We start from the raw sequence: 21282 nt of genomic DNA on the forward strand, positions 1-21282 counted from the left end.
TCAGACACAGCCAGTGGGAAGCTTGCATAGGATTTCCATTGATCTATGAATTTGAAGATATCAATATGAATATGGACCAATCATCAAGAGAACATATCATGTCAAATCTGAAACTACAAGAACTTGATACAAAATCACACTTTATGCAGTTAAAGGTAATGGTCTTTTTCCTTTCTTTCATTTTATCAATCTTGGATAGCAAGATATTCCCTTTGTTGCTGAGCCCTGGTTGTGAATAGATGGTAAATTCACATTGATTGTGAATTTTGCCTGATGTTGAGTATAGAATGTCCCTAATTTTGAGATTTAAAACTTTTAAATATTTTCGTTCATTACCTGACATCAGTACGCATGCTGAATACGTTGACACATGTTAACATGTTATTGACATGAACACTTGATAACCTAGCTATTCATGGGTGTTCATTACTGCCTTTTTTGGATGTACCAGTATATATTGTGCTGAAAACAGTAGACTACAATGAAATTCAGTCAGTGAATGAATCAATCTCAGTCGACTTTCCCATACCACATTCTCACTCAGGGTTGGGGTTGACCTCATGTAGGATTTGAACTTGAGTCAATAGATCATGGGTGTGGTGTAGCAACCACTGTGCTAATGGTTCTTACATAAACTTTAATATCTTTACAGGACAACCTCAACCTTGTTCTGTATCCAGATGTAATTGTATCTGACAAAAAGAAATGGAATGATAAAGGAATGTGGCCTCCACATGGCCAGACTTGGGTCATCAGCAAGGTAAAGATGGCTGATCTTTCTGCTACCATTATGAAATTTACGCAATAATGGCTTACCAGAAATGAACTAGATACATGACATATTTGAAAAGTATGACAAGATGAACTGACTTAATATTTATATAAATATGTTGTATTTTACTTCTTAGTCTGGTATGATTTCCTGTAAAGCTATGCCGAGTATGTCACTAACTGCAACTGAATACAAGATTGATGCTACACTTCCAGATAAAACGACTGAATTACATGGATTTGCTGTAGCTATGCAGAAAAAGTAAGCTGACATATGTTTACTAACAACTCGATAGAGGCTCTCTTCTCTTTTTCTCTGCGTTCAAAGATTTTAAAACACTTTTGTTTCACCTGTTTTAGAATGCTTGAAAACCCGGCTCAGCAGTGGGGATTCAGTCCTGAAGGCTTCATTTATTCTCTGGTGAGTATGTTGCTATTAAATCACAATGACATTCTTGATGTGATATAGCAAAGCTACAAATTGAAAGATACATTCTCTATAATTAAAATAAATGTTGATGACTTAGTAGATGCTATTTAGTGGCACATATTGCTGCATGAAAACGATCGTCTTTCATCGAGTTGAAACCAAATAATGTATTTTCATAAAGAGAACCAGTAAAGAGTCAGCACTAGACCCCAGTTTATTGTAGTAGTTTCCCAAAAAAATGTGTTTTCATGCTACATTTTTTTGTATTTTGGTTCTAAACTTAATTTCATACAGTTTTTTTTTTTTTTTTTATGTTATTTCATGATAAATTAACAAAACCCTTCCCATTGTTTGACTGGCTACATACACAGATTATTCACTTAGCAATTCAACATATTTTAGCATCAGTATTAGGTCAGTATTTGAAATAATGAAATTTGTAGAATGTCTTCCTTTATCACATTTACCTGTGTTCAACATTACTTTTCAAATCCACTCTGCACAAAATTTCAATAAACTAATAATTATCTTTATTAGGCTCAACCAAGTTTAGTATTGACATTTATTGGTGACTTGTCCATGGAATCCGATCCAATATGTGTTGGTGACAGTGATAGGCAGTATACTGGTCAGACATGTGCAATTGCAGTGGTAGAGAAATTTGCTGCGAAACACTCTGAGGCTAGGAGACAAAGGTTAGTGTTCTAATCATTCCTTTATTGTAGATTCTCAAACATTTCAGCAAGATTTCCATCAATTTTTTCCACCCACATTTTCTTCTACGAAGGCTGAAAGAAATGTCCAATCACTGATAACAAAATTGTTTTTGCATTGTCGCTCATGTTGCATCTTCTTTTGTTTTCAGATTTGCCATCAAGCAAGAAATCCTGCATAAGATGGGACAGTGGAAACACTCTAAAGTGGACAATCCACTGTGGAATAAATTAGCATATTCTTGGCCTGTCACTGAAGATGGAACCTGGAATGAGGTGAGTAATATTATACTGAAAAACCTAGAATGAAGTGAGTAGTAATGTACTAAGAAACCTAGAATGAAGTGAGTAATAATGTACTAAGAAACCTAGAATGAAGTGAGTAGTAATGTACTAAGAAACCTAGAATGAAGTGAGTAATAATGTACTGAGAAACCTAGAATGAAGTGAGTAGTAATGTACTGAGAAACCTAGAATGAAGTGAGTAATAATGTACTGAGAAACCTAGAATGAAGTGAGTAATAATGTACTGAGAAACCTAGAATGAAGTATGTAATAATGTACTAAGAAACCTAGAATGAAGTGAGTAATAATGTACTGAGAAACCTAGAATGAAGTGAGTAATAATGTACTGAGAAACCTAGAATGAAGTGAGTAGTAATGTACTAAGAAACCTAGAATGAAGTGAGTAATAATGTACTGAGAAACCTAGAATGAAGTGAGTAATAATGTACTAAGAAACCTAGAATGAAGTGAGTAATAATGTACTGAGAAACCTAGAATGAAGTGAGTAATAATGTACTGAGAAACCTAGAATGAAGTGAGTAATAATGTACTGAGAAACCTAGAATGAAGTGAGTAATAATGTACTAAGAAACCTAGAATGAAGTGAGTAGTAATGTACTAAGAAACCTAGAATGAAGTGAGTAATAATGTACTGAGAAACCTAGAATGAAGTGAGTAATAATGTACTAAGAAACCTAGAATGAAGTGAGTAGTAATGTACTAAGAAACCTAGAATGAAGTGAGTAATAATGTACTGAGAAACCTAGAATGAAGTGAGTAATAATGTACTGAGAAACCTAGAATGAAGTGAGTAATAATGTACTGAGAAACCTAGAATGAAGTGAGTAATAATGTACTGAGAAACCTAGAATGAAGTGAGTAATAATGTACTGAGAAACCTAGAATGAAGTGAGTAATAATGTACTGAGAAACCTAGAATGAAGTGAGTAATAATGTACTGAGAAACCTAGAATGAAGTGAGTAATAATGTACTGAGAAACCTAGAATGAAGTGAGTAATAATTTACTAAGAAACCTAGAATGAAGTGAGTAATAATGTACTGAGAAACCTAGAATGAAGTGAGTAATAATGTACTGAGAAACCTGGAATGAATTGAGTAATAATGTACTAAGAAACCTAGAATGAAGTGAGTAATAATGTACTAAGAAACCTAGAATGAAGTGAGTAATAATGTACTGAGAAACGTGGAATGAAGTTAGTAATAATGTACTGAGAAACCTAGAATGAAGTGAGTAATAATGTACTGAGAAACCTAGAATGAAGTGAGTAATAATGTACTAAGAAACCTAGAATGAAGTGAGTAATAATGTACCGAGAAACCTGGAATTAAGTGGGTAATAATGTACTGAGAAACAAAATGCATTCCTGTCTGTGATTCTAATGACTCGTTTCACTTTACAGGAATTTGATTGGCCAATGGAAGGATACTTTGTCACACATGCCCCTCCTCTGAGGAAACCATCTTCAAAAAATGCTCCAAATGGAGGTATGTAAAATGAATGTAGTTGTAACATTTCATTTGAATCTTGTCATATGTGATTGACTTATTTGCTGATGTTGCACCAGGGTTTCACTCTTTAAGTAAGATTCACCCTTTGTGCGCATATAGGATTGTAGAAACAATATCCTCAGCTTTCTTTCTATTTTTGCAAACTTACGGAGACCCAACCTTCCCAGCCAATATTATAATATGTAATGTAATATGTGTATAGTACATGTAAGCTGTTTTCTCATTTCTGAATTAAAAGTTTAGTTAAAATGACTAACACTGTTCCCACAGAGTAGTTTATTTTCCATGGCAGACCAGTAATCACCTAATTTGTATAACATAAACTTGATAACGCCATGTTTCATTTCATTCTCAGAGCATTACTAACGTTAGTTTGCTACCATATTAACACATAAACTAAACAAATGAGTTAAAATTATCAGATTTAAAATTTGATTAACAAATCTTGTCAATATGAAGTCTTAAAGCCAGATACCTTAATATTCCCGTAATTTCCAGTTGCTGGAAACACATTGATGAGATACTAATTTAAATGAAACTGTTCATAATATTATTCATTTCTCATATTTAACCATATAACCATATAACAGTGCTAACTATGAATACTAATTTCAAAAACACGCATTTTTACTTTCTAAAGCACCTCACCCTAAACTTGCTTAGCTTTGGTTGAAATAAAACTGGTTTGAACAATAGCTTAACAATCAACTTGCTACAATGATTTTTTTGCACACTTTTACAAATTGGTTTTTATTTGTCTGCTTGCCTTGGGTGTTGTTGCAAAGTTGCATGTGTTCTTATGATGAAAGCAAAATTAATTTTGGGTGATGTTTAATTCTAGTGTGTGGTGTTACATGTGCTGTGTTCTTTTAATTTTTAATTCCACCAACCCTGCCAAATATTGGAAACCTTACAAGTAAACTTGGTGACATTTTCATTTATTGAGATGGAGTTATTTGTTTAGTTATTTAACATTGATTAATGTCACATTCAATTGTTCTAAATTGTAGAACACACCCACATCTGTCTCATTGGCTTCCTTCTTTTACTGTTGTACTAAATGTACATTGTTTTGATTAATGAATAAGAATTGTTTCCATCTTATATTTCTGTCGTTTAATTCTGATGCACCCATAACTTTGGAACACTATTTGGCATAAGGTTGATAATAATGGCCTGGGTTTTTAGTTGCATGTTAATTGGTGGTTTCTCTGCAAACAGGTCAAGCAATGTTACGAACACGTTTCTCTAGCAGAAGTCCTCGTTATTATTAACAATAAAACTTGAGACAAAACTTAAATTCAGAATTCAAAATTATAGCTTTTAATAATGCATAATTATCTTATTATATAGATATCATTTACAGCCATGTAATCACACAGTATTTGTTAATAGAATATTTCACAGCCATTAATTTGGGGAAACAGTTAATTAGATCCTGGTATACATTAGTAAAAGACTACAAATGTACTTGAATAGATTAAATATTCAAATAATTTCACATGAATAAATTTGGGGGTTATATCATATGTTTAAAGCAAATTTACATAATTTAAAAAATGTTGTTTATTGTTGTATTGGACTATGTCACATATGTTTTTGTATAAATTATTTGAATACTTCAAACCAATTTTGTCTTAAACCAATTTTGCAAGTTAAGAAATCACTTTGTAGCAGTGAACATTTCATTGGTGTTCTTTTAACAGTGACTGATAGCAACTTTATTCATTCTCTGCATTATGGGTAATTTTTACTACTTGACATTTACATGTGAAGTTGTTCGAGTCAAATTATGCTGGTTTTATAAGCATGTACAGAAATTAGCAGCTATGACTGTTGAAATTTGAAATTTGTCTGTATAAGCTGAGATCTTCCAGATCAGTAGTCACTTAGCAGCATGTGATCTCTTGAACCCAAAAATTTAAATTTACATTTAAAAATTTTACAAGCCATAAATCTGCAAAACAATTTATTTTTTTGGCATAGCCCAATGATTTTAATCGAGATTAGTGTCAGCAAATAGGATTTATTCAGCAGTACCAATGTATGCCAATATTTTGCGATACACCATTAAAACGTCTATGTTTTTCTATAATATTTCACAGTATTATTCATCATCAGTATTCATTTGTATTACATTTTATTCCGCACTAAATATCAAATAATTTATCAAGCTTTAATTTTGAAAAAAAAAACATCCAAGATAGACACACATATTCAAAAATGAATATGTAATATTATATACTATTTACACTGCTGTATGTTTCTATAGTAGTAATGGTCTGCCGTATTTGCTTTGCTATACTATTTCATTTTTTAATCAGTCACCATAGCAATAGACAAACAGGAAAATTTGTCAATTACATAGGTCATAATTTCACAGAAGTGGGTCCATTTAAGCACACAACAGGAGATATATTTTCACTACGGTAGTTTTCTAAATAAATAATTTAGTAAATAAATCATTGTGCAGGTGAATAACATCGTGTGGGGATTTATATAAATAGTTTCTTAGATGAGAATATTGTTACAATTACAATTACAGCTATTTTTTATATATTTTTTTTCAAACATGTAAATAATATATGTAAACATAAACATCAAGTTGAAATTTTTTTTTCCATAGAGAATATTAATTATTTATGTGAATTTCCATCAGTAATTAGACAAAATTAATTTAAATTAAATATTTCTAATAGTTATGTAATTAATTTCAGAAAAAAAGATATTTTTTACCTGGTTCATTTCATGTCCATTGTATGATATCTGAGTGGAGATCTCCCGTGATATGCAACTAGTCTTATTAATATAAAATATAACATAATTTGCTGGTCAACCAAATATTGCATCAAAAAGATGGCATCTGGCATGAGAAAAAACAGAACTTGACCTTTGACCTTTCAATAGACGTGGGCTTGGCTCTCAGAGATAGAATGCCTGAGAAACAGTGGGGGTGATGATGCTTGGCCTGCTTTTTCCACAGTTTTACCGATTCGTCTCCGTGTTCTGAAAAATGGAGAACGGGATTTTAAGAGAGCCGCACTTGTGGTTGGACCAGATTTGACAAATGTAAGTTGTGAATTATTGTTTTATCTAATGCCATGGTTACATGGGCTGTAGAGTTATGGATAAAAATACAATATTGATTTATCATCTTAGCAATGAAAACAGAAAAACGTATGTCATCTACTTGTTCATTCATCAGAATGTCACCCAACATTGTGTTTACCATTATTTTTCTGTATTAGAAACATCCCACTATGGGATGCACATGTCAATATCAGTTTGTTTTGCTGTTATTACAGTGAATGTATCTTTATGGACAGACCTATGTAAATTGTTGAAAATAAAACCTACACATGTTATGCAGTGTTAGTAAAGTAACTCATCAAAGCTTTTCAGAACACACAAAACACATCAATATTTCAGCTGAAATAGTACTTTATTTCATACGGATTGAGCTTTAGTAATGCAGTCATTAAGAGAAGCTACAACAAAACAAATGAGTAGTTATTGTAATACATACTGTATGGGTATCTGACTGTCTTATTATAATTAGATTATATCAAACATGTACTGGTATTTTTATTTATAGATGATGAAAGACCTGAATCGAACTGCTATGAATGGAAAGCGCCCTCTAGAAAAAAAGAAGACAAACAGTGATGTAGATGAAAATACAATAGAAACAAAAGAAAGTGAAAAAAACCTAGATTTACAGAAACTTGAAATACAATTGGTAAGTTTAGAAATTTTTCAGTGTAATGACAGCAACTGAAAAATTTTTTGCATATGTCCTCTCTATGTGACATACTTAATGATAACTATCCAGCCTCTCATTCTATGCTTATTTTCTTGTTACAGTTCCTTGATAGATGCACCAGTTTGCTTAATCTTCCATTTGCTGCCAGGAGAATCTTTGATCTTGAAGGAAATGAACAACACACTTTGCATGAGTTACAGCGAGATCAGTTAGTCTATGTATCATGTGGTGAAATCTGGACTGATCCTAAACTATCCAAGTCTGAACAGCAGAGGCGTTTCCTATTGGCTAACCTGACTGCAGATGTACAACAAATGACACAATATTGCACTATTAGAAATCCTACTAGTAAGTTTGTATAAATATAACTATGAACTCTCTCATTGGTCACTTATGCAGTTTATAGCACAAGCGTTTATAGCACAATTACCGTTAATTGTGTATATCTTGTGACTGGAATTTAATAATAATGAATATTCTATTGATGTATCACTCTACTACAGGTCCAGAACCCAATATTGATATGATAACACAATAGTGTCAATAGTCATCATTTCTGTATCTTGTGTGGAGATTGTGTGCAGAATGTAGTGTTTAGGTTGTTCTTGTTATTATAGTGTACATTTGTATTGTTTTTCGTCTTCTAAGATCAATATTATGTTCATCAGCTGCTCTAAATTTCACAAGAGACAAATTTTTGTGAATTTAATGAGTAAAAAATGTTGTAGTGACAATTTCTCTGGGGGTGTTATGCCACCAACTGTCATTATGTCTTTATGAATCCTATAAAAGTATTAAATTGCAAAAATTCCTGCAGTGAAAATTAAATACAATGTATATACTTATTCAAATAAAAGGAGCTAATAAACAATAACAATCATTTGACTTTAGATCTTGTGATGGAAGTAGATGGTCCTATTCAGTCTGGGTCCAGAGTCATAGTTAATATGTGTTGTATGACAAAGGATGAGAGAAAAGCTATGGAGAAGGAGTCTGAAGAAGAACCGTCTCAACAAGATGAACCACCTGAAGATCCACTTGGCGGACTAAGGTAGGATGACGGCATTATATATGATTTTGTATTTACTGTGAGATCTCGACAGGAATTAGGTACACCTTGTGAACCCACCATTACAGTCTCCATGCCGATTCATGTTTGATAGCACAACTTCAGCACACACTGAGTCTCCTGTGGTCACTGGAGTTTTTAATCAACAATCAGCTAGAGATACCACAACACTTAAATTACCTAGGGATGGAAATAAACATGTTCAATACACCCCTTGGACAAACACTATGACAGAATCAGGCACTGCGCTTATCATCTGACTACACAACATTTATCACTCTGTGAAAGATTATGAGCATTGTGGTACATAATGTTGTCTGTGAGAGCTCTGATCCCACATGCAACACTACACACCAGAACCTTTCAATGCTTTCAGTTTGACGTCCCGGAAATATCAGTTTCCCCAGGGGAACTGTCTGGACCTCCCTGTGTTTTTGCCAGTCAAGTTCAGTGAAGCTCTAGTTTTGTGGACCATCTCAGATCACTTGTTTGTTGGGGGCTTTGCCGACTGTCTCATTCTTATCAGATGTGTCTGACACAGGTCATCCTGGTGATTACACTCATATCTAACTGTCATCCAAATATTGTAATTAATTGTCAGTGATAAATAAATAATGTACCGGTAACGAGCTAAAGCAGTTTTTCCAGTTTATTGGCAGAAGCCTAACATTATTTTATAGACACTGTTAGTTTCTGTGGTTACAGCTTTATGTACACACATTGACAATACTGTATGTGACTTGTATGGATGATGTTAATATTTTCAGTATTCTGATTATATGCATAGCTGTTTCCTGTTTAATTAATTTTCATTAATTTTTAATGTGTGTGAATTTCCATTTGCAGTGTTGCACCCACCACCCATCAATGTGTACTCCCTGTACCTTGTTTGTGTTTGATGTTTGCACCATTAATGAACCAGCATGATTTGTTGTTATTGTTTCTTGTTTGTTTGTTTGTTTGTGATTAACTATCTCATTTGTATCTTGTGTTTTGTAGTGAAACAGATCAATATTCTACACATGTGTCTCTCGCAAGGTGTGATTTGGTTTGAATTCATTCTCTATTTTACTAACTATTGTGTATTCACAATATAAATGAATAAAACATTGATAATATATGTGATTTTCCATTCATTGTGAGATCCTGCTTATTATGTCGCGGACCAAATGTCTGCCACAAATGATTTGATATGGAATTTAAATTTCATTTTTTTTTATAGTTCAATGTTGAAAATGGCAATTTTTCAGAGGAGAGTATGGAGTTGAGTTACTCCTACTTTATTAAATTTGGATATCATCAAATGTGTATAGCACATTATGAAGCTTAGAAATACTCTCAAAATACTTTGTGATGTTGAATACACTATGATGCTATGAGCTCTGTTTGTCCTCATTTTAAGTATATCATAGGATCTTGCAGTGATCAGGAAATGGTCTGTTAATGCTATAAAATTCTTATTAGTGTGCCACTAATCATAAACTCCCATAATAGGAAAGTTTTGCTGGTAGTTAGTTAATATTTTTATAATTGTCATACTAACATTTTATCAGCTAAAGTCATTTCAAATTCATTTAAATGTTGCCAAATGGTGAAAAATAAATAACAAACTATGCTTCTCACCTTAAATAACACAATAAGGCTGTTAATATCAGTGTTGGCTGTGACCAGGGATTGTTCAGGCATGCATTGAATTAGATTTCCTGTTGGATATGACAATGTATGTGTGCAGCATTCTCAGCAAGCTTCCGAGGTATAATAAATAACACACAGTTAGAATAGGATAGAAAACAAATATTTTGTCAACATTTTAAAACAATTAAAAGGAAATAATCAACTAAAGCACATATGCTTGTACATGTAGTTAAACTGCCCTTCTCCCAAAAAAAGTAGAAGTACCTAGTAAAACATTTGTCTATTTTATTCCGAGCCTTATATTTGTATCAAGGTGTTTTGCCTAAAATCATGCTACACTTAGTGTTATAATAGTAGTGACACATAAATGAATTGGGTCATAAATAAAACAGTAGATATCATTGTCATAGAAACAACATAGATATCATTGTCATAGAAACAACATAGATATCATTGTTATAGAAACAACATGGGTAGCATTTGTCTTAGAAACAAAAACATGGGTAAGATTGCCATATAAAATAACATCTAATGCTTTATCAGCCTACTATAAGATATTTATTAACACACATGCACACATATACATACTGTTACTGAAAATACCACTTTTATTTTATGTAAATCAGTGCACATGCTAGAGCACATGTGAAATCTGAGGAACGCTATGAGAATAAGAAATTGCCGTGGGAGAGAAACTCAATGAATGCCGGTATTGATGAAGTCAAAGATGCAAATGATGCTGATGGGGCACAGTTTACAAACCCAGAACTTTATAAAAAGTTTCAGTAAGTCCCAAACAATTTCTGTAGATCTCTGTCCAGTTTCTCTTCATGGCATATTTGTCATTTCTATTCACACATATACAAGATAGCCTCGACAGATATGAAGCATGATGTCTTTCCTGTCTTTTCTTCTGTCCTCTCCAATTCCGGACATCTTTTGTTTTTTCAGTTAAAAGCTAGTAACTATGGATACAGTTTATAACAGCAACTTTAGAAATTGACACAAGTAGTAGAGTTTACACCTCTAATATTCCGCTTTTTATTTCTTTCCTTTTTAGAGCCCGACCTAAGTCACCTAGCAAGCGAGTAAGTTTGCAGAGATTTGTATACCAGGATGGTTTTATTGCAGTGGAAAGCAGACCAGACTTAGTACTGGGCTCAGAAGATGGAGAATTGATAGAATGCTCTGAAGTTGTCCTGTGTAAGAAAAGAATTGATGATGTCAATCAGCGCTGGGTCTTCTCTAAATCAGGGTAAGTTGGGTCAATACATAATAATCCAGACTGAGCAATATATATGTACATATGATGAAGCATACATTTATTATTTATCTTTCCTTTTCTCAATTGTATAATAGATTAATTCATGGCAAGAGTAACTATGATGTTGTACTTGGCGTTGCTATGCCATATTACAAGCACGGTGATGGCAGTTTACCAAGCACATTTGAAGGACAGCCAGTCACATTACAGTGTCGCAAATCGGCCAAACTAGGAAGTGCAAATTATAAATGGACATTTGATCACCATATTGGTTTCATTGATGCCTTTGCTTGTGAGGACATTGATAAAGGTAAGTGTCTATCCAGGTATAGAAATCAACATATCTTTTTATTAGCTCCGCTGTCGACTTTGTCGAGCAGAGCTTATCATATGAGTGATTGTCCGTCGTCGTCCGGTGTCGTCCGTCGTCGTCGTCCGTGTCAATGTTTTACTTTTTCGACTTCTTCTTGAAAACTACAAGCCTGAATGCTTTGATACTTGGTGTATATGTACCTTGGGTAGACCTCTCTTAGGTTTGTTCATTTCATGTTGATATCTTCAATTCTCTAATTTTGGTGAATATTTTTGTCATTTTTGATAAAAAGTGATATTTTCGACTTCTTGTTAAAAACCGCAAGTGCAATTGCTTTGATATTACATATATAGGTACTACATGTGGACCTCTCTCAGATTTGTTCATTTTGTAATGATATCTTTAATTCTCTAATTTTGGTGAATATTTTTGTCATTTTTGGTAAAAAGTGATATTTTCGACTTCTTGTTAAAAACCACAAGTGCAATTGCTTTGATATTACATATATAGGTACTACATGTGGACCTCTTTCAGATTTGTTCATTTTGTAATGATATCTTTAATTCTCTAATTTTGGTGAATATTTTTGTCATTTTTGGTAAAAAGTGATATTTTCGACTTCTTGTTAAAAACCGCAAGTCCAATCGCTTTGATACTACATATATAGGTACTACATGTGGACCCCTCTCCGATTTGTTCATTTCGTGATGATATCTTCAATTCTCTAATTTTGGTGAATATTTTTGTCATTTTTGGTAAAAAGTGATATTTTCGACTTCTTGTTAAAAACCGCAAGTGCAATTGCTTTGATAGTACATATATAGGTACTATATGTGGACCTCTCTCAGATTTGTTCATTTTGTAATGATATCTTTAATTCTCTAATTTTGGTGAATATTTTTGTCATTTTTGGTAAAAAGTGATATTTTCGACTTCTTGTTAAAAACCGCAAGTCCAATCGCATATATAGGTACTACATGTGGACCTCTCAGATTTGTTCATTTTGTGATGATATCTTCAATTCTCTAATTAATTTATTTTGGTGAATATTTTTGTAATTTTCGGTAAAAAGTGATATTTTCGACTTCTTGTTAAAAACTAAGTCCGATTCCTTTGATACTATTCATATTGTTCATTTTCTAATGATGTCTTCAGTTCTTTAATTGAAATGTGCATTGCCGATAGGCTGCTTGTTTTTCTTTCTATTACATTATCATTATCTTTCTATTACATATTCATAAGGCTTATGTTTGAATGCAATATTTAATTCTAAATTATTCTATATTATTGCATTTCATTTTCAATTTAACAAAAAGAACTGCATTGTTTGATATGATTTTAATAAATGTTATATTTTACAGAGGTAACAGCAGCCAATAAATCTAATGTTTGCACATTTGCAGTATTAGGACACAAGTCAGCTGAACAGCCAGTAAGTACTGTATTTGCTCTATTAGTAGCGCATGTACAAACTATCAAGGTATTCCCATGGTCAAAATAATTAATACTTTATTCATTCAGTATATAACAAATACAATGTTTGGTTTAATGTGCTTCTATTTCAGATGTGCTTTTAATAGTGTAAATACAGTAGTCATATGTTATGAATTGTTTTAATTTACTCTGTGCTGTTGATATGTTTGTTACTTGTTGAGGGTCTGTTCTTTGAGAAACATGCTGATTTTAACATTCTTGACTCTGCATTACTTATGACCTTGCTTTTCTTATGACAGGGATATACAGTCTGTCTTTCAAACCGTGATTCAGATCCCACCATAGTATGTGTAGCCTGTGCTCGTGCCATGAGGGGCTACCAGAAATTAGAGAAGTTAGAGAGACAAGTTGAGTTTTCTTGTGCAGTTGGCACAGCTAAGGAAAGAGGCATTAGGAATCTACGTGGATGTTTTCAGTGTCTTAATGGAAAGGTATGGGTGCATTTATTTTCTCTTGCGTGAAAACCAATAGAAACTAAGGAATAAATGTGTCAATTTGTCTGTGCTTTGGTGTTTCAATGTGTGTAAGTCATTGCAGTCATCAAGATTGAGATAAATCTTGTGTTATGCTCTCTGTTTAGGTTGATTTATCCACGTATGAAGCTGAAAACACTCTCAGACACTGGCAGGAAGAACTGATAAGGCTACGTACTGTCTCTAATGCAAGAACCATCGCAAAGGAACTATCAGCGTATCAGCCTATACTATCTGTACGTATTCTAGCTTTTAAGAATGGTGAGGGACGTACACAGCCACCTGAACTGATTGTTGGATCAAGCATCACTGGGGTAAATGCATTACTTTAATGTCTCTAATCTGGTATCTCAAGCATACTGCAAATTCAACCGGGAAGGCAGTATGGTGGTCATATTGATTGGCACATAGCATAGGTTGATGCCATCCTGACCTGCCTGAGTGCAGACTTTGCATCATTCTTATGCCAACCTTATTAGTATACATCTTTTATAAAATGTCATGCCTGTATCATTGTTTTCATGTGTTTGAATGTGACGTAAAAATAAAGAAGATACCTGAAACACAACTGGGTGCATCTGTTTGCTGTCAGATTAATAATAATATGCATTATATTTTAGTTGTTAGACCAGTGCACGTATCGCCTTGGCTTGAATTCTGCTGCACGTCGTCTGTACACAGAAGATGGTAAATTGATATTATCCAAGGATGATTTGATTCAGTGGGCCATGGATTGCCAGTCAGTAGCATCAAATAAAAAACCAACTGAAGCAGATGTAGAGACACAAAACAGTCAAGGAGGTAAGTTTATCAAAGGTTTTGTTTTCTTTGGGGCATTATATTATTATAGTGACTTCATTCTACTGCTCTGAGCCAAAGTTGGCAAGTAAAATCAGTTGGTTTTAATGAGAAACAATAATGATGACAATGTTGTTGGTACATAAAGTGCAGCGTGTTTTGCAACATCACACATGTATGCGGTATATTCATCCAGTCACAATGTACTACATGTAGCACAGTTCACCATTAGTAACACTGAGTACACAGGTGTTGTAGGTACACTGAGTCTCTTTTCACTCAATTATACCCTGAATGGCAGTTTGATCATTGATTCTGCAAGGTATGAATCTGTCTATATAATGTTGCAGTAAAAAGATTTTAGTTTCACTCAGAATTACTGTCTTTTGTAGTCAAGCCAAACAGAGAACACAGGAATGCAAGACCTAGTAGTGGCAGCTTGCAACGCAGAGGAAGTTTTGGAAGTGCCTCTGATCTGAGGACTGAAATCAATCTTCATGCTCTACTCAGACAACCAATAGAAGTGTGGGTATCCAGTGGTGAACCGTTTGTCAAGCCAAAAAGTAAGACTGATAAGCATTTTTGTATTGCATTATAATGTTCAGTATAAAGCGTTTGTTTCATCATTGCCTTCTCTAATTGTTTTCACTCTTTCTTTCCAGCTGTTGATAAACTACGAGCTGTAAGCTCACAGCACAGAGAGGAAAGAACTGGTGTCAGTGTTGAACTGGACAAAGAAAAGCATGTACTCAGACAGATGCAAGGTAAAACATTATATGCATTCAGTGTACCCTTACTTTTCATCATTTTTAGTCCCCATTTGGACCTTTCACCTCTGCATCCATGCTTCCACACCTATATCTGTATGCTTGAGCCAGTTTTATTCAAACGTCACACACACATCATATCATACATACATATGCATTTGTTTCGTGATTCAATTCAAGATAGCCATTTTAGTGCTAAAAAAATTATTAAAATCAAGCATTTCTGCTATTCGGGAACTAGATCTTGGTCATGCATGGAAATATTTCATTCAAAATTGGTATGTCCATTGAACATAATGGTTTCTTGATGCTCATCATTTTCCCTCCAGATTTTATTCAAAATAGCTGAATGATGACCATTTTTTTTTTTCAACTACCGAGGTAATACTGGTTTTGGATCCATACTGCTATTTAAACATGACTGAACTAATCATGTTAAAAGTTTACACATATATCATGAATCTGGTTCAAGATGGCTGATCATCATTTTCGTGCTAGAAATGCATTATGAACGCCATGGGTGGAATAAAAGAAAGAATCATAAAAATAAACAGGCTCCACTTTCTGTCATGTCTGTCACATGAGCAGAAATGAAAATTTAGCACTAATATTGACAGTCACTAAAAACAGGAATTGTCATTGACTGACATAAATGTATGGGTGGCTGGCAAACTCTCCCATCATTGTCAGAAGTCCTGTTCTTAAAATTTGCTTTTTCAGAATACTGATAATTCAAACTCTGTAACAAAATGACGAACATATTATTTTAGATGAAAGGGTAGTTAAGTCTGTAGGATTGCTTTTTGCCTAAAAAAAAGTCTTTCTTATACCCTGTGAGGCATATTTGAGGTAAAAATGTCATTTTTGTCAATCAACACAATAAAGATTGTAGCATAATACATTACCATGTTATAAATTGCAGCCTTCTTTCCATTTTTTTATAGGGCGTCGTACACACAGTATGACATACCCAGAGCTGATACCAACAATGGATACTGAAAATCCAGTATCAGTAGAAGGAGGTTGGTCTCAGCCATCTTATCAAGAAAATAAGAAAGCAGCACAAGTACAAATGCTAGAGGTACAACAACTTCTGTCAAATTCAGGACTTATTGTTACTTCTTATTACAGTGGCAAACTTTTATTCTTCCATTCATCTAATGAATCCCTCATAGCTGCCTTCCCTTCAGTAACAATAGTGCAGTCCAGAAATCAAACAGTCAATCAACTCTTTTCTGTACATTATCAGAATAAAATATTGAGAGTTGTAAATTTCTGTTTTCCATATTTCAGAATCACTTGCATGAAATGAAGGAACATCAGAGAAAGGTGGATCCCAATGTAACCCGAGCAAGTGATGATTACGTGACCCAGAATTTGTATAAGCAATCAAACATGGTGAGTACAGGAAACCAATACTTTTAGTGGATGTCAACCTATTGACACATTTATTGCTGGAATACTATGCATAGCTATGTAGCTTGGATTTTGTGTGTATGTAAGGTATTTATAGTGTTGCAGAATTCTGTGTCATTTGTTTACTGGTTAGGTATGAGGAATTCTTTTCCTGGATTAAATTGCATTACTTTATTTTTAAAGGAATAGAGAGATTGTAAGGAAATTGACAGTTGTCAACATAAGAAGGTAGTTTGGTCAGAAATGCACACTAATTGTAGATTTATTTTTGGCATTGCTCTACCATGTGCAATCTGTTAACTTCCACTTATGCATAAGACTGTAAAAACATAGCACTGGGTTCTTCTGTTGTGAACAGGTCATAAACATTTGAATGGTTTTAGTTGTACATTTGATGTTTTGAAAATCATGACATTCTGTGTGATTTCAGAAACGTGTTTATGTCTATGTCAATGGTGGTAATGCTGAGAGAGCTCTGTATGCATGGGGAGAAAACATTCAAGAACTATTGGACAGTGCTACTGAGAGAATGACTCTTCGTCTTCCTGCTAAAAAGCTGTACAGTCGTGATGGGCTGCTTATTCAACATTTTGATGATATTGAGAAGGATCAACTTTTAGCTGTATCTTGTGGAGAACCATTTAAGGATACTAGAGGTAAGACATAGTAATAGACACTTTAGATCAACAACTGATAATGAAAACTTTATTAATTTTCCTTGGAATATTTGGTGATTGTCACCGCAGTGCTGCACAAAATGTATTTCAATTTTTTTCATGTGTTATGTTAAGGGTGAAAATTCAAATTATGGTTTATGGGTGAATATTGTGAAACGTTGTAATCCATATTCAAATTACAATTGTTGACTAGCCCTGTCCTGTATTGTGTAGCAAATGGAGCCGTCTAATGTTGATTTTGGGGGCGATGTTTTTTCTGTGAAATTCATTTTCAATTAGATCCGAAGCAAAGGAATTGCATGAAATATTACGAAAATAGTGAATATTTGCATCATTGATCATTCTACATTACAAATTTCCTTAAGACATTTAGAAAGCAATATCTCAGTGGAATTTGATACATCATCATTGTTTTTCTGCATTCTACCTAATCTTGTGTTAGGTCTCATTCTGACCCTATTAAGATCAGGGTGTTTCAAGACTTATCATAAAATTGTTTTTGTTGCACCAGGTAATAAACAAGACATAGAGAGAAAAGCTGAGTGGGGTCGTATACGAAAGAAAGATGGCCCACATGCTACAGATATCATAATATCAACTAATAAGAACACTTCAGTTGAGGTGAGTTTATTATTTCAGTTAATGCTTTAGCTCATTGCATTTGGTCTCTGTCAAACATTTGATCTTACATGTCTTAAAATGTGTTGTTATTTCCAGGTTGATCCCTTTGGACCACCTGTTCTAGCACTGGAGTCTAATGGTATTGAGAAAGAGCCACCGTTATTCAGCAGAACTCCACAACCTGACTTTCATTACTAAGATGCAACTGATATTTTTCCTGTAGTACAGTAATTTACTTAGACCTTGATTTAATAACTTGTCAACTAATCTGAATTATGGTTTTGTGTACTCCTTCAGAGTTGAGTTCCTGTAATTGTACAAGTTTCTCTGTGTACTTTCACTATGATGGGTTATATACCTTTTCACTCACACATGTATGCATTACAAGTGTTTATAATATGAAATACACATGCAATCAAATGGTAAATAATTACATACTGGTAAAATCAGCAACAATAAAATAAATAATCTTCATGTATGTTTTGCTTGCTGCAGATTGAAATAAAGTCACGAGATGAAATTAAATCGCTAAAAATAAAAAATAAAAGTTCTGTACTTGATCAATACATATATACTAGTATAAAATTAATGTCATAAATATGTGAGAATGCAGCTACTTTGACAAAGTGCCAAATGTTCAATTTCACATTATTTTTACATTACAATGGCTGTATAGTCTGCATTTGTTCTCATCCATACTTGTGCATGGATAAGTAACAGCAAATACTTGCTTGTCATTTCCTATTTTTAACATAAATTAATTGAAAAATACAAGGTCAACAGTTTGCTGCAAATGGTCATATGTAGTTCTGTTTATAATTCCAGGCACATAGGTGTAAACTTAAAATTTAATATATTAATTATTTGTTCATAAGCATAATAGAAAACTACCCCACCTGAAGAATTTACAGCTATGGTTCTTTTACCTGAAAGTTGGATTGAATGAGTTTGAAAATGTTTGCCTGAATTGTCTGCATATTTGGTTTGATGACCTATTTTTTAAATAAAAAAGGACCATTTGACTGTGTCTGATCTCGTATGACATCTAATCTCGTATGTACTTGAGTATTTTCGTTAACCTAGTGTTCTAGTCTAGAATGACTGCAAACATATTTCCTGATTTGAAAATTCACCAAATATGCTATTCAAATTCTTTTTTCAAAAATGTTGATCAACCCCTGCAGACAACATAAAATTATTTCTCTTTGATCCCAAATTAACAAAGAAAATTCATAAAAACTAAATAAAACAAGTGCAAAATATTGTGGTGAGAGAAGAATAACCCCAGTGGAAATTTCACTACTAAAAAAATCAGCAATTTCAAGACAATTTGTCTTGTAAAAATTAAAGGAATTTACAGTATAATTCCTTCCTTGTTTACATAAATCATATATCTTCACATCACTAACATGGAACAGATAGAAACAATATTTAAAAAAATTAATTTCTCAAACGAAATATTTCATTTTTTTCCCCAAAATAAACTTGATGTATATTTTCCGAATTCTAGATTTATTCTTGTTTATTTTGTACAAAGCATGTTAAAGTATTTAACTGTTTTTATGTGCATTTCTATTGTTTCAGAGATTTGTAAACAATACTCATTATTTTTTTTTATTGAATTCAGAAAAATAACTTTTCAAAAATGTATAATTGTTAAGGATAGCTGTACATATTTCTTAAAATTGGCAGATTTTATTTTTGAATTTGTTTAATCTATTGATGGACCCATTTTAATTATATGTCCTAGTTGATAATATATCTGTCAGGCTTTTTTTCATTAGATGCTTTTACTATGATGTCTGCAGCCATTTCATTTTATAATTTGTATAAAATAGTTTCTCAATAAAAGCTTGGCTTTACTCGTATCATGTGTTTCTTTTGATGTTATTTTTGAGTGTGAAATTACTATGACTATATTTTCATCTTCTAAATAAATTCTGTCTTTCAAAATGTGTACTGGTGAAAAAGCAATAACATTTTAAAGTTGCATTTCCTCTTTATATTTTCGACAGAGAATTCCTGTAATCATCATAACGGCTTTCTGTTTTATTTTGTTCATGGGAAATTTTATCAAACAAAACTCTAAAAAATAAATAAGGGAAGCCATACAAACAACAAAGTATACACATACAAAAGACCTTGAGTGATTACTTCAATGAAAAATATGTTTGGTCATGAGACATAATGAAATTGTGTCTGTCAAGTGCAAGTTAGCTTTAGTGCTCCAATATTGTCTAACCAACAGATAATCATTCATCACAGTGATCACAATATTCAGAGGGAGGTGTTCTGTATATAATAGAAGTAGTAATGCAATAGTAATGCATACCACACTGCTATAGGAGTTTCAATTTAAGAGTGATGATGGTGAACAAACTAGATGAAATGCGACGACATCAGTGAAATGAGTTCAAACCAACTCAATCCTTCTTGGATGATTTATTTAGTGTTTTATTTAATTAGTTGCATCAGACAGTGCGGGACAATGAGCAATCCAACTTTCTTCACGTGGGGTCATTCATGTCATGAACTGTATTGATCAATGAACATTTCCATTCAAATTAAATTGGTGAATATTGAAGTACCCGTATAATTAGACCGACCTAGTTAGAACATTCATAAACAGAAGGTGCCGATTATAATCCATAGTATTGGACTGCTTAATGTACATATGCAGAATTTTGAAGTGTACAAGGGAACTAAATAAATACAATACCGGTAAACCATGGATTTTTGAAAAGGGATACAAGTAATCTAGTTCAAATAAAAAAAAAATATCGGTAGTTCAAATTAGTTTTAGCACGTGTATAGTTGCACAAATCCAGTGTTAATCTACTATAGTTACCGGGTATCCAAATCTAGAGCACATTAACATGCGATAGTCGTATTTTTTTCAGTTGGAACACGGTTACGAGAAGAAGTGGTTGGAAGAACAAATAACGTTTTGTCCATGTCCGATTAATTATGTATGCAAGACATGCCTATATCTTACTTGGTTTTGAGGTAACTATTAATACATTGGACAATTAATTTTCACAACAAGCTAGACATAATTTAATGATTTTAATCATTGGTACCAAAGAATTGTAATAAGAATGAATGAAGTGTATCTGGAGAATTAAACCAGGGGTATTGTCTATGTACTTGTTACTTTGATAACCCAATGGTATTTAAAGTCACATTTTTACCCATGTGTGACACCTTTCTAACTTGGCTGCAATATTTTAGAATATATTTTAATAAACATTGAACATAAATT

General features: G+C 33.1%; 1 protein-coding gene across 3 annotated transcripts in view; it reads left to right on the forward strand.

Annotated features, from left to right (window-relative positions):
- Positions 1-19888, forward strand: part of LOC102803796 (doublecortin domain-containing protein 1-like) — a 44212-nt gene extending 24324 nt beyond the window's left edge. For 2 of the 3 annotated variants that reach the window (XM_085500977.1, XM_085500983.1), the window contains 26 exons: positions 5-155; positions 653-760; positions 909-1033; positions 1132-1192; positions 1739-1896; positions 2067-2190; positions 3622-3706; positions 6714-6799; positions 7326-7469; positions 7595-7841; positions 8385-8544; positions 9562-9600; positions 10824-10982; positions 11258-11452; positions 11557-11771; positions 13136-13206; positions 13508-13699; positions 13849-14055; positions 14362-14542; positions 14932-15102; positions 15202-15303; positions 16251-16387; positions 16600-16704; positions 17153-17378; positions 17911-18020; positions 18117-19888. In XM_085500977.1, the coding sequence (XP_085357103.1) occupies positions 5-155; positions 653-760; positions 909-1033; positions 1132-1192; positions 1739-1896; positions 2067-2190; positions 3622-3706; positions 6714-6799; positions 7326-7469; positions 7595-7841; positions 8385-8544; positions 9562-9600; positions 10824-10982; positions 11258-11452; positions 11557-11771; positions 13136-13206; positions 13508-13699; positions 13849-14055; positions 14362-14542; positions 14932-15102; positions 15202-15303; positions 16251-16387; positions 16600-16704; positions 17153-17378; positions 17911-18020; positions 18117-18218 (3661 nt within the window). In that variant the 3' untranslated portion in view covers positions 18219-19888. The remainder of the gene's footprint in view (positions 1-4; positions 156-652; positions 761-908; positions 1034-1131; positions 1193-1738; positions 1897-2066; positions 2191-3621; positions 3707-6713; positions 6800-7325; positions 7470-7594; positions 7842-8384; positions 8545-9561; positions 9601-10823; positions 10983-11257; positions 11453-11556; positions 11772-13135; positions 13207-13507; positions 13700-13848; positions 14056-14361; positions 14543-14931; positions 15103-15201; positions 15304-16250; positions 16388-16599; positions 16705-17152; positions 17379-17910; positions 18021-18116) is intronic. The other variant, XM_085500991.1, reaches the window with a different exon arrangement.
- Positions 19889-21282: the final 1394 nt, after the last annotated feature.

Source organism: Saccoglossus kowalevskii, chromosome 1 (assembly GCF_978046115.1).
Source record: "Saccoglossus kowalevskii chromosome 1, keSacKowa6.1, whole genome shotgun sequence".
NCBI lineage: Eukaryota > Metazoa > Hemichordata > Enteropneusta > Harrimaniidae > Saccoglossus > Saccoglossus kowalevskii.